This window comes from Atractosteus spatula, chromosome 26, assembly GCF_055471065.1.
Source record: "Atractosteus spatula isolate fAtrSpa1 chromosome 26, fAtrSpa1.hap1, whole genome shotgun sequence".
Classification (NCBI taxonomy): Eukaryota; Metazoa; Chordata; class Actinopteri; order Semionotiformes; family Lepisosteidae; genus Atractosteus; species Atractosteus spatula.
The window spans coordinates 741,164-756,817 of NC_142731.1; the positions used below are offsets into that span (position 1 = coordinate 741,164).

A 15,654-nucleotide genomic window follows, 5' to 3' on the forward strand; every position below is an offset into this window, starting at 1 on the left:
TAATAACTGCGGCCAGCTGGCTGTGGGGCTTAAAATTCCCACCGCAATCTGTTCCGCAATTCCTGACACCAGAGGTCTCCCATCAGCCTTACTCACTCTTCTCCACCTGTATCCTCTTGGACTCCAGCGCCGCCACGTTCAGGCGCTGCTCCGTGTACTCCTGCCTGATGTCGTCCCGGTCGGCCAGGGCCCGCAGTGGATTCCGGGAGGCCTGGGTTTTCCTCACGGGCCTGACTGCGCGCTTGTGCTCGGCTACGGCGGACGTCAGCCTGCGGAGACCAGGGACAAGGAACATGAGTGGGACATGGGGGCACATGGGCACTGTGGTTAGGGCTGCTGCCTCGCACTGCTGGGTGGGATCAGTTCTGAGCTTGGAGAGCTTTCTCTGTGGAGTTTGCAGGTTCTGCCTGTGTTCACATGGGTTTCCTCCAGGTGTTCTGGTCTGCTATCAGGTTAATGTAATGATAGTGTAATATGGGCAGAGCAAGATGTATGTACTTATATACTGTGTGTGTGTACTGTATATATACTATTGTTTGTTTTTAATGTGTACTTATTTTATGTTGAGTGTAATTTGTATTTTTTTTGCATTTTTTATGGTGATGCCAAACCCAAATTTCCACCGTTTTAGATGGACAAAAATATTATGTAAAGTAAAAAGCTTACTTGGGAGTATAAGACTCAAAGATGGCGCTGAAGTCCTCCTCTATCTCCACAGAGCTGCTGGGGCTCAGGGCCGAGGGAGACATGGTGCGGTAGAACTTGGAGAAGGTCTCCTCGTCATCTGGCCTCACCACCTCCTTCACCGTCTCCTGGGTTACCGTGATGGAGGTCTCCTGCTGCCTCATGCCTGGAAGAAGGACACCAGTGTGTCAGGGAGTGTGACAGGTGAGGGGAGTGTGACAGGGGAGGGAGTGTGACAGCCATAGTCTACCGAAATGGCCAACAGGTGGTCGTTGGGTGTCCAGTGGCCCAGCAGCCACTCCACGATGGCCCGAAATAGCTTCAGTCTTGAACCGACCTGTACTGGAGCTTGCACGTTGGCATGTTGATGTTACATTACAAATCCGTGAAACAAAGCACTCTGCTGCTCTCGCCTGAAGGGATGTAGTAACCTCGGGGTGGACTGCTAGGCTGTGTTGTCTTAATGTTGAACAGCAGAGGAAACGGAGACTTGTTTTAGAATGCTGGGGTGTCAGTTTCAGGGTGGGGAACACACTCCCATAATTTCTTCTCTAACCGGCTTGTTGGAAACGTCTGGGCAGGGGGCAGCTCTTGAGCCTGTCTGCAGGCCACCACAGACGCCCACAGTCCTTTATGAACACTGCTCTGATCTGAGACTCCCTGCGGCCTGCAGGACTCTCTGGTCTGCACTGCACCTCTCAATCTAGGCTTTTAACTCTCACTACACCTGGGTTCTGGTTTTTAGGCTTTAGTGGGTTTTCTGTAAACTCCCGCAGGTGAGTAACCCCTCCCTGTGCAGCAGCCCTGAGAACAGAATCACCTTTACTGTGCAGTTTGCCCAGGAATGACTCCAGCTTGTCCAGCCTCTTGTCCCCCTCGACCTCCACATCAGAGCGACTGGCGATCTCTGCAAAACAGACAGCGACAGCCCTGTCACTCAGATGCACGCGGAAAAAAAAACAACAAAACACATTGCGCATAAAGGAGCAAAGACCAAAATCCGTAGCATTAAATGGAAAACTCCCCACCTTTGTATTAACCGCTTGGTGCCACAGCTTAGCGGAAGTGTCAGAAAAGGTCTCGGGGCAAATTTGGTGTAAATGTCTATTGCCTTTGTGCAAATGTACAACGATAAGGTCTGATAGCTAATGTAAAGTAACAAGAAAAATAAATGGATAAACTGACGTATCAAGTTGTTTTAGGCAACAATACTGCAATGTTAATTAGCAAAAACAATTTAGGCAGTCTGGGGCACTGTGAACGTGACTGCTTCTGTCCCTCACATACGTATGATCGAGACCCGATTTTAAAATGGCATTCTGCTCAGCTAAACACTACGGTGCTGATGCTGCCAGTTCAAGTCGGGGTCACAAAGAGAAGCACACAACAGGCAGAGCCTGCTGTGACATCGCCGAGAGTCACCCCACAGCTGACACACAGCCCTGCCGGTGGGCGTGTCGGAGAAGCCCGTCCAGCGGTCTCCCTCTCTCCCGAGTCAGCTGTCGCGCCCATAGAGCCGAGTCACGTGCAACCGGCAACTCCACATGGGAGTGAACAAAAACAGAAACAACCAGTTCCAAATGATTAAAAAGTAGCGTTGAATAGAGCCATACAATTTGCAAAAACAACATGGGGTATGAGGGGGTGCGGTCGGAGACCCCTATCCTAGCGGCCCCCCCCTCCCAAGCAGCTCAGCCAGTAAAGGCTGTGCCGGAGTCAGAAACACGTCAAAAACACTTAAAGAAAAGGCAACATGCAGGAAAATTCCTACCCTCCAGAGGCTTTACTGGAGTTCCCCCTGCAGATCTCTTCTGTATGATGGGAGAGTCCTCTTTTCCAGTCACCACGCCTGTCGTACAATCAGGACAAGAGTCACCTTAGCCTCTACTAATTTTGACACTTGAAAAAAGGTTATTGGTGGCTAGTTACTGGCTAGGGTAACTGGCGCCTTCGAATTGTCTCCTCGTGAAGGATAGTGTGGACTGTGATGGACTGGCGTCCCGACCAGGGTGGAATCCCACCTAACAACCTGTGCTTCCGGGATCGGCTCCGAATTGCCCCAACACTTATTGGGAAGAAGCAGGGATTATCAAGGTGAAGGTGTGCAGAACACTAAGAGCTCTTCTGAAGGTCTCTTTAATTCACTGCCTACTTTACAGCTGGAAACCAGCTTTTCGGTCGGGCCCAAGTTGAAGTAAATAAGTAGGTCGCAAGAGTACAGCAGTTAATTTCTAAAGAAACACACACCTTTCTTGGCCATGCGCCCCGCCACCGTGAACTGCGTGGAGTCATTGGAGGCCCCCTTCCCCCTCGTCTTCCACTGCTGCTCCTTCTCCTGCAGGATCCGCATCCTCTCCGCCAGGCTCAGCTTGGTCTCCACCTCCGCGGAGGGTTTCTGTGGGAAAGCCGAGGGGAGCAGTCAGGGGTGGCTGGCGATCCTGAGTTTGCTGGATTGTTTTTAAGCTTTCAGCCTGTGTCAGCAAGTCAGTTTCATAACATCACAACACATCACTTTATTAGCCCTATACAATTTCTTGCATTAGGAATTCGTCTTTTCGCAGACCCCAGCCTGCTCTCCATGAGACACAGACACACAGACAGGGAGAGAAGCTTGGGGTCAGAGCGCAGGGTCAGCCATTGTACAGCACCCCTTGAGCAGTTTGGGTTAAGGGCCTTGCTCAGGGGCCCAACAGAGTAGGATTCCTCTGCTTGCTGCAGGATTTGAACCAGCAACCTTACAGTCACAGGAGCAGATCCACAGAGCCACCACTCTGCCCCAAGTTTCAAGTCATTTATGAAACTTGAGCAGTATTCTGAAATCCCCCCAAAATATTAGAAGTTAAATTAAAGGTTCAACTGACTTGGGGCTCTCGACTGCTCCAACCCAGTTCTTAATCAGAGGCTAATTAATTTCACCTTTCTATTACAGGTGTGTATTAACCCTGCACCAATTAGCAAGCTTCAGGACTGCCCTCATTCAGGCGTGCAAGCTAAAACCTGACCAAACAGAGAGAAAACTATCAGTTCATTAACTAAACACCCTTTCGAAACTTCTTCATCTGAAACTCAGAAACTCAAAAGCAGTTTCAGAATTAGCAAGCAGCAATGCTCTGTGTGCTCACGTTGTTGTAAACAAGGACAGATTTTAGTACCCAGCATTGTAACAGCACTGGGCTATTGGGCTTTCTCGAGATACTGTAGGAGAAAGGTGGAGTGTCACAACAGGGAGAGATTTCACGACAAGCCACAAAGATGAGACCCGGGAGTCTTTCAAAGAAACAACTGGATGAAATAAAATAAAAATGAAATACCAGGAAAAAAACTTGCCAATAGAATTATGAGAAAGACCTGGTTTAACCTAGTAACAAAAACAATTTATGATGCAAACACTTTTCAAAAATACACCAAAACCTAATTCAGAACAACACAACGTTCACAAGCAAAATAACACTAATGCAACACAAAATTATAAACAGCACAACATGGAGCGGGCTAGCAGATGCATGCAGAGACTTGAACAGTTTTTGGGATGGATTTTCAAAAATTTAGACGCTCATTAGGGTGAACAGGTAAGCAGGGCGTTAACTTTATAGGAATTAAGTGGAAAATGCTTTTGACCTGTTGCTGTGGATCATGGAACTGCCTGCTTTGCTATTTGTGGATTGTACAGCGCAAACATCTGCTCCACAGGAAAACAAATTCTTTTAAAAATAAGCTCTTTTTGTATCAACAGTTTCTCTGAAAAGAGAGTGAAGCTTAATTTTTTTCTATTACTTCCTCAAAAAGAAGAGCAATTTGCGTGCAAAATGTTTTTGGAAAACCCATCCTCTGTCCTGTCCTGCGTAGTCACAGAGGTCCGCTGAAGCCAGACTGCCCAGTGGCCAGAGCCCAGGCCTGAAGGCACAGTGGTCACCTTTTGTCTCCAGGGAGGCTGAGAGTAGCCCTGTGTCTGGGAGACCTCCTGGGCCTCATAGGAAAGAGTGGTCTTGCAGAACCCAGGCGAGACAGAGAGAAGGAGAAGGAACATCACAGTCAGGACAGCCGCCACTCGTTACTCTCCCCTGCAGGGCCAAAGGCCCACCAGAACATTTTCAAAGCTTTATATAGAAAAGAACAAAATCCTTTTCATTTCTCATTTCCCTGCCTACACAGCTCCCTAACGCAATGCAGACCTTTTAAAAAGGTGGAAAAAAAATAACAGGGAATGCAAATTCGTGCCCTTGATTTACTGCATTGCGGTTACAACTTTGTCACTTAATGCAGCAACAGCTTTTGTTTGCAGGATCAATCCATCCAATAAAAAATAAAGGAATAATGATGGAGTCTGAACTCCTTCCCTCCAGTCTGTCACACAGATCACAGGCTTTTCCTGCTTCTCCCTGAACCGGAACAGGTGACCCTGCAGACTCAGAGCAGGATCACCCTGGCCAAGGTGACTGGGCTGGAGAAAAGGCCAGAACGAGGCCCTGCGCTGGGGTAGGACCTGCAGGTCTTCATGCTCCTTCAGTGTCTTGGGGATCAGCTGGACACCAAGAGCCAGTCTGCAGGAACACATCAGAGGCATCTATTTCTCCACCTGCAGTGCCAGAGTGTTCGTGGATTTTTCTTGCAACTCAGCTCTTGATGAGCAAACCCAGCTGGTTACGGTCGTAGCTGTACCAGTTTAACGACTTCTCCCAGCTCTTCGGGTCCCCCTGCTGACACGCTGGGGCCCCAGGCCTGGGACTGGGAGCCCTGCTATTCGTGCAATGTGGCTGTTTCTACATGTGGAGCCCACTTGGGTCTGGTGCTTCTAGGTGTCAAAGAACCTCATAATTCAACAAGATGAAAGTGCCCACCGGGAGTCTAATTACTGTAACATTCCAAACTTTTACTGAGCAGCGGGATGAAAAAAGACCTGGAGGCTCCACAGGCAAAGCAACTGCTCACAGTCAGAGGATCCAGCAATGTTCGGGCAGCAATGGGAGTCTTCCTGAAACTACTCAACACTATTCTGAAACTATTATGAAAATTTCAACACATACAGCACGCTTAGTTTTTAACACCCAGCAGGATCAGACTGTGAAGGGACTCCAGTGTTTAAGGGATATCTGTTGCGAGGATAAGCCATTAAACATGAAACAAGCTATGGGACTGACCGCTGCAGGTTAAACAAGGGAGAGGACAGACAGTTTCAGGATTTAGAAAGTCTTAACCTAGAAAGACTATATTGCCATTCTGGATTACTACAACTACTAATAATAAGAGTCCCTCTTAAAGGATGCTTTGTACCAGATGCATCTTAAATTTCTACTGTACTGCACTGTTTTTGGTGTATTTCCAGGCTTTCTGAAACATTTTATTCCTTTTCCTGCTAATAATGATGCATTCCAATACCAACATTCTTATGTTGTTAAGCCTGTTTTTCCACAGTAAAAGTTTGCTTCACTTATTTCGGTATTTAGCAAGACACAATAAACATGCACATTTTGGTAAGTGATTTCACAGTAGCCCACAGCACTGTGAAGAAATCACACAGGCCTTTCACTGCCTCAGGTGATCTGCACAATCCTGTTCTTCACAGAGGGAGAAATAAAAACCCTTTCTTATCGCAAGCAAAAAATTTAATTTTCTGGCCTCGTGCTGGACCTCAGACAGCAGTGACTTATCCTGCATGGTGCCAGTTGGCATCCTAAGGCTGCTCAAAATAAACGGATTAGAGTTTCCAGTACAGTTCTGGAACTGATTCCGCAGTTTTACCACACCAAAGGAATGACAGCAAGTGCTAACCGATTAAGAAATCAATTATGTATTGCATCATGGTGGCGCAGTGGTTAGCACTGCTGCCTTGCAGTACCGGGGACCAGTCCTGGGGATGCTGTCTGTGTGGAGTTTGCATGTTCTCCTCCTGTTTGCATGGGTCCACAGTCCAAAGACACGCTGGTAGGTTAATTGGCTTCTGGGAAAACTGGCTCTGGTGTGAGAGTGTGTGTCTGTGTGTGCGCTGTGATGGACTGGTGTCCTGTCCAGGGTGTGTGTGTGTGTCTGCCCTGCGATGGATACCTGCAGACCCTCTCTTGTCAGCGGACAAGCGGACACTGGTCTCGGTGAAAGGGGAGGTCTGGGGCTGGTGGGCACATTGGGAGGCTCTGTCTCCGAGCTCTGAGCTCCGAGCTCCAGTTTCAGGCAGGCGCTGCTGCTCAGGGGCCTGAGAGCTGGGGGTGGAGGGCTAAGCTGCCTGTCCAGTGAACAGGCTGTAAACTCCACATACGCACAAGTGTTTTCGAGTAGTCGCAGGCCGCAGGCTCTGAGATACGAGCCCTCACAGGTCTGGGGAGAGCCGCCGCTGTGCAGCGGAGCCCCTGTGGTTTCTCTGCGAGCACGTGGGCGCAGGAATAGCTCACAGTCCCCGTCAAGCTGGCCCTCTCACCTCTCCTCACGCAGGAAACCGACTTCGTGACTAAACAACGTCAGAAGCACACGGCTCTCTCACATTACAATGAAAAAAATACTGCAATTGGCCCCTGGTACAAACAGTGTAAATATCAGGCTGCCTGACCTTTTGTTTCAGGATGAGTGAGACTAACGAGGTCAAACTCTATCAGACATGGGTGGTTGTGTCTCCTCCTCTTAGTGAAGGAGTGTTTTTCTGTTGTGGCATTATCTGAATCACTGAGTACTGTCACACATTCTTATTTTAAATATGGGATTTCTCTGTATTAACCCCAAAATGCCAACACTGCTAATGAAGGCACTTTGTAGCAGCTGGAAGTAAAAAAAAAATTAAGAGAACACAGGATTGGTCTTTCCATAAATATTTTTCAGAGCTTATAGGTCTAATTCTACTACACAGATTTAAAAAAACTGCACTGGAAACTCATGCTAAAATGAACACTAAAGCAATAACTGTGCAATGTCTGTTTTTCATGGTTGCTGTTTCTGCTAAGCTAGATCATGGCTATACTACCAGCCACTAAGAAGCATTTAAATGTTGAAATAATTAAATTATTAACATAATCATATTATAATTAGTCAATATTTTAGAAATTTGACACCATTGTGTTCTTTATTTGAGATGACTTTTCTTAAATATCCCACACTAAAGTGGCTAAAAATCACAGGGTGTCTCAGATGTTTTTTTCCCAAACACCTGGTGCTTTTAATACTGTAAATGAAACTCATTTACAGAAACGTCAAACTCCTGGGAACAGTTCCTAATCAGAGATGCTAACGAATATTGGCCCCTCTGTAACTAAAAAACAGCTATTTCCTCATTTACTCAATGGATCTTGTTCGAACTGTAATTAGTCTTCTTAGCAGGTGCGGTAACAAGTGAGCTGGGTTAGGAGTCTGTAGTCTAGGGCTGGAGTAGCTTGACAGCACAGCACACACAGAACTCCAGAGGAAATGCAGGCAGTATGCAGGCTCACCTGGTTGTAACAGACTACATACTGGGCTGGAGTGCTGACAGGGACAAAGATAGAGGAGTAGACAGGCTCCTGGGAACACACAGAACGGGTGAGCAGGAGAAACAGAGGAAGGTTCTGTCATTATTCCATTCACAACAGCTGCGTCAAGCTTTTATGATTCTAGGTTACTTCTTCTGCTACAAAACAAGCAGTCAAGATCATGTTTCTTCAGTCAGATCGTGAAGTACTTAGGCTGGGGCTGATTCTCTCAGCCTCTTCTGCGCTGTGCTGAGAGTGCCCCTGGACTGTACTTGTCAATAAAACAGCACTGAGGCCACCTGCTTCATTTATCGCAATGAAACTGTTCCATATCTACAAAAATTGTTAATTGGTGACCAGAAAAGCAGACCTACTGGACTGGTGCAGTGCAAGGCATCTCGGGCCAGATAAAGAAAAATAATTTTTAGAAGGCCGCAATGTTAACAAAGCTGCTTTTGTTAACGCCAGCCCTTCGGAAAAATACTTTTTTACAGCCTTGCTATGGAGTGATAGAGTTGACAGAGAACAAGAGCTGTAAAGCAAATAAAGGTAATGATCCCCAAATGAATAGAGCAGAATAATTACAGCCAATAAAACGTCTACAAGCTGTATTTCTTTGGTAGGTAGTTAAAGACAGGAAGCAGGAAATGAAGCTGAGTGTCTGAAGACAACAGGCCTGACGTTCTGTGCGGGACCAGGCCCGGCTCGCTTACCCAGCAGTGGGTGCAGGCAGCACCACCAGCAGGACACTCAAGCTCTACCTACAGGGAGAGGCGAGGGGAGAGAAGGGAAGAAGAGGAGTGAGCAGAGAGAGAGCGGAAAACAGCAGGAGACAGAATGAGCAGCTGTACAGGGACTCGGAGGTCGGTGAAAACCGGAAACCTGGGTTTTCCCCACTTTCTGGGTCTCGTGATGCCACGATCCCATGATCCAAAACAAACCACTAATTTAGGAAAAAGTCAAGACATCCATAAGAATCTGGGAGAGTGTGATGTATGACCACCCTATTGTCATCACTCGTATGTCACTTTATTGATACCTTTACCTTTCTTCACACATTATTTTGAGCACATGTACAAGCATATTTGATTGTAAGATTTAAATCATGCAGTGGGGGTTCCTTTTGTCTATGAAATGATGACATTTATAACATTTGCCAAAACCGGTTGACCTATTTAATTCTGTAAAATAATATAACATTTGCATATTCTTATTATTTTCTTTTCTATGCTTCTATTCTGTCTATGCAATATGTGCAAGAGCCTTTCACTTGCAAAACCTGAAACGGAATGGACAGCTATGCATGGGGGTGGGGGGTGTCCTGTGCCCAGACTATTTAGGTGATATTCCTTGTGACGTGTATAAATACACCATTTATCACAATCCTGGCAGGTCGCGATTAATAACTGTCTGATAGTGAGTTATATGTAAGTGCAGGGTTTCTCAGACTCAGCCAGCCAAAGATGAGGTCACTATTATTAAAACCCCACTGATGTACTGTAAACGGTGCATTTACACCTGCAGGCTGGGCCAGAGGTAATGAATACAGATGTCAAAGCTCCGGCCAGCTCTCTCCCACCAATCTGCATTCAGGCAAGGGGTGAATGTGGCTTAGGATTTGTTTTATTATTTCTATGAGAGTGCTTTCAAAAATGGTAAGAGGATTCAGATGTTTCATGTTGATATAAAAGTGCTGTCCTCTTCTATGAAGGAGGAGTCTCCTCTGTGCCTGACCTCCGTCCTCACTGGATCCCAGTGGAAGACCTCCCCGCGCTGAGCTGAACTGGATGGAATTAACCTGTATTGCCCCTGAGGGAATTTGTCTTGCACATCAACAGCTCATAACGTATAACATACCGTATGACACAGGCAAATCTGTATACAAAGTGTTGCAGGAGAGTGGAAAAGGCTACACCGCCATGTTGTAGAAGCTGATACCTGGTCCAGTTTCTCTCAAGAAAGTGCTGGATGAAATCCTCGGATGAATTAACTAACGAAACCCACATTGCATTCTCTTGTGTGTAATCTTTGATATACATGAATTACTTTCTGCAATTTGGCAATTACAGTGGCTTAACACCACTATTGCCCTGAAAAGGTCAGCATTCCTACCCGGCAAAGAGCTTTAACCTCAGACTACTTTAACCAAACACCCTGGCAGTTATTCTCTTAAAGCAGGGATTCCCAGCGGACCCCCACACCTGCTGGTGGGTTTCATTGCAGCTGAGCTCTTGACATGAACGAATCCTTAACAGAGGCCACAAGATGCTTGGTTAGAAGCTCAAAGAATCAAGATTTTAAGTCACCTAAGAAACACAAAAGTTAAAACGCTGCTTCCTACAGTACATGAAGGAGGTCAGATTTATTAATAGGCCTATTAAGAGTTCAATTATTTGTTTAATCATTTAGGTGATTCAACACCAGCAGGTGTGTGGGTCCCCTGGACCAGCACTGTTAAAGCATCATCGTTCACATAGCATAATGCAAGTGAAGGACGAGAAACCACTGCTACAAATCGCTCACTCGTGATTAATTCACATTCTCAACACTGAATATAACCTGTCTGTTGTTTCCTTAAATTCTAATTTCTAGACAGCTGTGTCTGTCTGTGCATTATGTCTTGATACGGTGAAACGTAAGAAATGCATACAAACGGACACTGACTTCCCATGAGCTAAATCATGAAGCAGTTAAAACAATAATAACTCAGCCAGAGTTACCATCTGGCTAAAGTCATATTCCCAGCTGGTCCCGGCTGTGCTTTCTGTAGTCAGTCACAGTTTGGGTATTTTTTATGAATATGAAACTTAAATCATGCATTTAATGCTATGGGAATGCATGTTTTCCATTAATTATATAATAATATTTTGGATGCAAGTGTCTATAAAATGGGTTTAAAAGCCTCTTGAATGGTTGGCACTATGCAGTGTTCTAGCTTATTCACTGGTGTCTTGGCTAATAGCAGATAGTTTACTTGAGTCACAGTCTTTAAACACTGTGAAATGATACTGGGCAGAGCTAAACTGTGTAAAATTCGAGAGTTAATGTCTCTCCTTATCCCTGAACTGGTCAATGCATTCACAGCAGTGTTTATCATTATAAATTCAAATATTCATTGAAATTGTTTCCAGTTAAATAAAAGGCAGATAAAAGTCAGCTTTTATCAGAAGCATTAAAGTATAACCTTATAGTGTTCTTCTGGTCCTCAAGCAGAAGTAACTACTATGCTGAAAAACAAAAACTTGCCATTATCTGAAATAATATTATGAACATTATTGCTAAGGGGGCTTTGAGTACAGGTTGCACTTGTGATTCTGGCTTGAACCCGTGATGGCTAGATCATCATCTCCAGCAAACTGTGACCGAGATTCCTCGGGGGAGGATGTTTTAGACAGCTGGGAGAATTGATGGTTACTAGTACCCACAGACCAGAGAATTACAAACGTAACACAAGTCATAAACAGGGGGACCAAACTGAACTAGGAAATAACAGAGAAATATCAGTTATGTATCAGTTAAAAAGCTAAAGTTAGGGAAAACATTTAGTCGGCACTTAAGTGCCAAAGTATTTACAAAATAATATAAGCCAACAAGGATTTAAAACAGGATCGTCTTGTTTAACAGGAATTCTGTGAACAAGTAGCAAAGACAGTGGAGAAGCCAAAAGCAAATGACACGATAGTGTATATTCAGATGTTCAGAAAGCTTTTCATTCAACCCCCAATTAAAGCTTAATCCTCAAACTGATGCTCAAAACAAAAATTGATATTTCCTGTTTTACACTTTCTCTTGGAATTTAGGGACAGATCGGCTCCTGCAGCAAATCAGGATATTTTGCCCAAGAATTATCCAAGAACAATGCCTCAACTGCTACTGGCTCCCTGCAGATTTCTGAATAAGATTCAAAATACTGTTGCTCACCATTAAAAAACTTCATGGCTCCTGACTTCATCAGTGAACTGTTAATCTCCTAAACACCTACAGATCGTTTTAAATCCTGAGGCTCAGATCTGCTTTCAGTTCCCATTAAAAGGCTCCAACACTGAGAGGCACTGGGAGTCAGTGTTCTGCTGCTCCAAGACCAATCAATCTCCCAGCTCATAAAATCGACTCATTTATATAAACAATACATCCTGAATTATACACTTGTTTTAAGTTGTTTAAGTTTATTTTATTGTTTTAATTTGTGCATGCCAGTCTCTTTTGTTTATTTTTAATACAATGCTTTAAGATGATGCATCATTAAAGGTGCTACAGTATATACTGTAAAATAAAGGTTATTATTATATGACACAAAAGTTATGACATTAAAGTTTTTGTGCCCACTATACTAGACATTTTAAAAAAATACTAATATACTAAAAGTATTGATTGCACCAACCCAGGGGACTTCAGAGCCAATGGTAAAGTAGAGTCATGGGGTTACAACTGGGAAATAAAAGGGAATTAATTTAGGATGAACAGCAGATGACACATCTTTACCAAAAGAGGTACAAGTGTCTGTAACAGACATTCCTGCATACTGGGTGAAGCCCCTTTCGAGAAGCTGCTAAAACTTTAGAAATGAGTAAGATGGGGCAAACAGCCTCATCTCATGTGCAGCCTTCCTCGAGGCCCTCGCTGCAAGCCAAGATTGGCAGTTCTGAGACGGGTGGGTAGGTGCCAAGAGCAAAGCTCATCACTGCCAATAATTTGAAATGCATAATAGTCATCGTCTTAAAAAAATAAAAAAAGACATAAAATCAACAACCACTTTCTTTGCAAACCCTGCAAGAAAAATGACTTTGGCGAGTTTAAAAGGAATAGAGAAAACGTCTCAATTTTCCTCTCTAGCGACTTAAGATCGCATCTGCGTTAACAGACATCATCGTTTATGTTCACCCGTCTTCAGGGGGAAAGCAGGGCAGGAAAACAGCTGCTGGGGCTCAGTTCCAGCTGACTGAGAGAGTGTTTCTCTCCTCTCGCCCCAGGCTCTGAAACCGAAGCCGCAGCTCTCCGACGTCTCCTTGTTTTCCCAAAGCAGGGCGAGTGCAGAGCCGCGAGGCCGGTCAGCAGCACCAGGCCGAGGGGGAGTTCGCAGGCGGGGCCAAGAAGGACAGTTTCACAAAGCGGGTAAAGGCTGACTAATAAATTACACCTATTAAAATAATGGCAATGAGTGAGCTTTTCCACAGGGGACACGTGAGGGTGGAAGGGCACTCTGCCTCTCTGCTGAATCTCCCGGAGCAAAACCCACCGCCACCCCCGTGCCCTGAGACCACGTGCTCTTGCTCTCCAGTCGCTTCGCCACACGGGACGAGGATAATGAAACGAGGCCAAGGGCAGAGCAACTGTACCCTACCCAACACTTCCTGGATCAGGGCTGTAAGGCACAGTGAAAGTCTTGTAAAGGAGAGCCAAATGCAGAGAAATTCTTCAGCTCAAAGTGCAATACTAAACTCTATTTTATCATACACCATTACAGTCACAGAGCAGTGGTTGTGCTGGGCTCCTGGGTTAAATTCCGGATTAGGGTGCTATCCATGCGGAGTCTGTATGTTCTCCCAGTGTTAGTGTGGGTTTCCTCCAGGGCCGGTGTCTTAATTGGCTTCTGTGAAATTGGCCCTGGTGGGACTGTGACTGTGTGTAGGTTTGTGTCTGTGTGTGCCTGTGAGAATAATCTGTAATCTTTCTATAATCTTACTACTAAACTGTAAATTGGCAACTGTGATAGCAGCATAGTGAAAGGCAATTAAATCTCTGTAAACTGCAGATGATATGTATGGTAAGGGTACGTTCGACCTATATAACCCTGTCTAGGGCAGCTCATAGCTGCTCACTACTCAGCTGCCTTCAAACTCCACATCAGTCCATCACTCCAAACCCAGGCCCCTTTGTTCCACACGCTGCCCCCTGACCGGCCCCAGCTTTTACACCCAGCAAGTAAAGCAGACAGAGATCCGCACTGACTGCGCAGGACCTGGAGGCTGCACGCTTGCTTGTTTGAGGGCACGTTGCCTTGCTCTACAAGAGTGCAAGGGGTCCTGCAAAAGGCGGAGCCTACAGTGAACTAGGTGTTAAAAACCACTGTTTTCATGTTAAGGCACAGCAGCTAATTAACGAATGAAAATGAACATCTGTGCAGCTGACTCTAGTCCACGTGCAAAGGAATAGTACCGGTTTCTGTGATAAGAAACAGGCTGCTTTAAGACCCGGAGAGCTCAGAGCTTGGTGACAGCTGGAACGGCATTTCTCAATCTTGCTCCTGGTCCCCTGTTAGAGTAACTTCCCCTCCAGCTGGTCCCTTTTTCACTCTGGCTTGTTGATCCCTTAAGGAAACTATTAGCTTTATTAGAATGTCTGTGGGAAAAAGTCTACCTTCAGTCCCCAGTTTCAGAAAGCTCTTTAAGGACTGTCCTGCCTAGATAGTTTGCAAACTGTTCAGCTCTTGGCTGCATTTAATAAGCTGCCGATTCCCTGCGGCTGTCTAGATGCCTCTGAGTCCAGTCGATGATGAGCAAGTGGAATCGCTGTACAGTGTATAAGACACTTCCAGAATCTACACACTGCATGAACCTTTACTCCACTGAACCCCCAGAGCACAAAAAGGGCTGTTCTGTAGGCCAGCTCAAAATCACCATCAAAAACATCTAGGACATAGTTAAAATGACAAACGACAAATGACAAGAAGAACCATTGAGTTCTTCTTGCTCTTTTAGTAGCAGCATACTGATGCGATTGATCCAGTGGTCCAATGATTCAGGTGTTGCTGAGTGATGCCAGAGTAAGTTGAGCAACATGACTGGGTAGCCTGTTTCAGACACCTGCCACCTTTTGTGTAAAGAACTGCCTGCTGTTTTTGGTCCTAAATGCTATGTTTTCCCTTGGACTGTATAGTCCCAGTTTCAAGGTTCAGGGTTAGTGTTACTGAAACAGACCTCAGGGTTGGCTTTGTCAATACTATTCAGGATCCAAAATTCTTGTCTCAAGTTCTTACTAAGCTGCCTCTCTTGAACAGTGAAAATATTTAATTCCTTTAACCTGTCCACGTAGGTTTTGGAGTTTCTCTCCTGTAAGACTGCTAAGATCCCGTAAACCAGGATTAGAGGAAAAAGCGAAGATCATGTGTGTGAGCACAGGAAGAGTGGAATAAATGTTGAAGTAATCTGAATTTATATAGTTAAAAAAGCTCTCTGGCTGCTGTCCGTGCATGAACATTGCTGAGCTCTGGTGACAGAGAATCATAAATGCCCAGAAATGTGGAGCTGTGAGGTTCGAATCTCCCCTTTTGGCAGAGCTGATCTGTGAACGCTGAAGCAGCATTTGCTCAAAAATACTTTCCAATCTCACTGCAGAAAAAAACTACCAAACAGCCCCTGAAAGCAGCAAGGTGGCTATCGGGCTTGAGTTCTGATCTGTTTTCTTCCAGCCAGCAAAGTCAAATGCATGTTTCTAATCACAATAAAACTGTACACGCTTTGTTCAAATGGGACATAATCTGTTGTCCAATACTAATTATAATAATGGTTAGAGCTGTTATTACTTGTGCTTGCAATAATAAAGA

General features: G+C 45.2%; 1 protein-coding gene across 18 annotated transcripts in view; it reads right to left on the reverse strand.

Annotated features, from left to right (window-relative positions):
* Positions 1–15,654, reverse strand: part of svild (supervillin d) — a 77,290-nt gene that overhangs the window by 14,889 nt on the left and 46,747 nt on the right. For 13 of the 18 annotated variants that reach the window (XM_088905975.1, XM_088905970.1, XM_088905983.1 and 10 more), the window contains 8 exons: positions 8,825–8,872; positions 8,094–8,162; positions 4,598–4,669; positions 2,932–3,079; positions 2,456–2,533; positions 1,505–1,591; positions 667–850; positions 97–269 (listed from right to left, as the gene is read on the reverse strand). In XM_088905975.1, coding sequence (XP_088762101.1) covers positions 97–269; positions 667–850; positions 1,505–1,591; positions 2,456–2,533; positions 2,932–3,079; positions 4,598–4,669; positions 8,094–8,162; positions 8,825–8,872 — 859 coding nt within the window. The remainder of the gene's footprint in view (positions 1–96; positions 270–666; positions 851–1,504; positions 1,592–2,455; positions 2,534–2,931; positions 3,080–4,597; positions 4,670–8,093; positions 8,163–8,824; positions 8,873–15,654) is intronic. The other 5 variants (XM_088905986.1, XM_088905984.1, XM_088905981.1 and 2 more) reach the window with 2 other exon arrangements.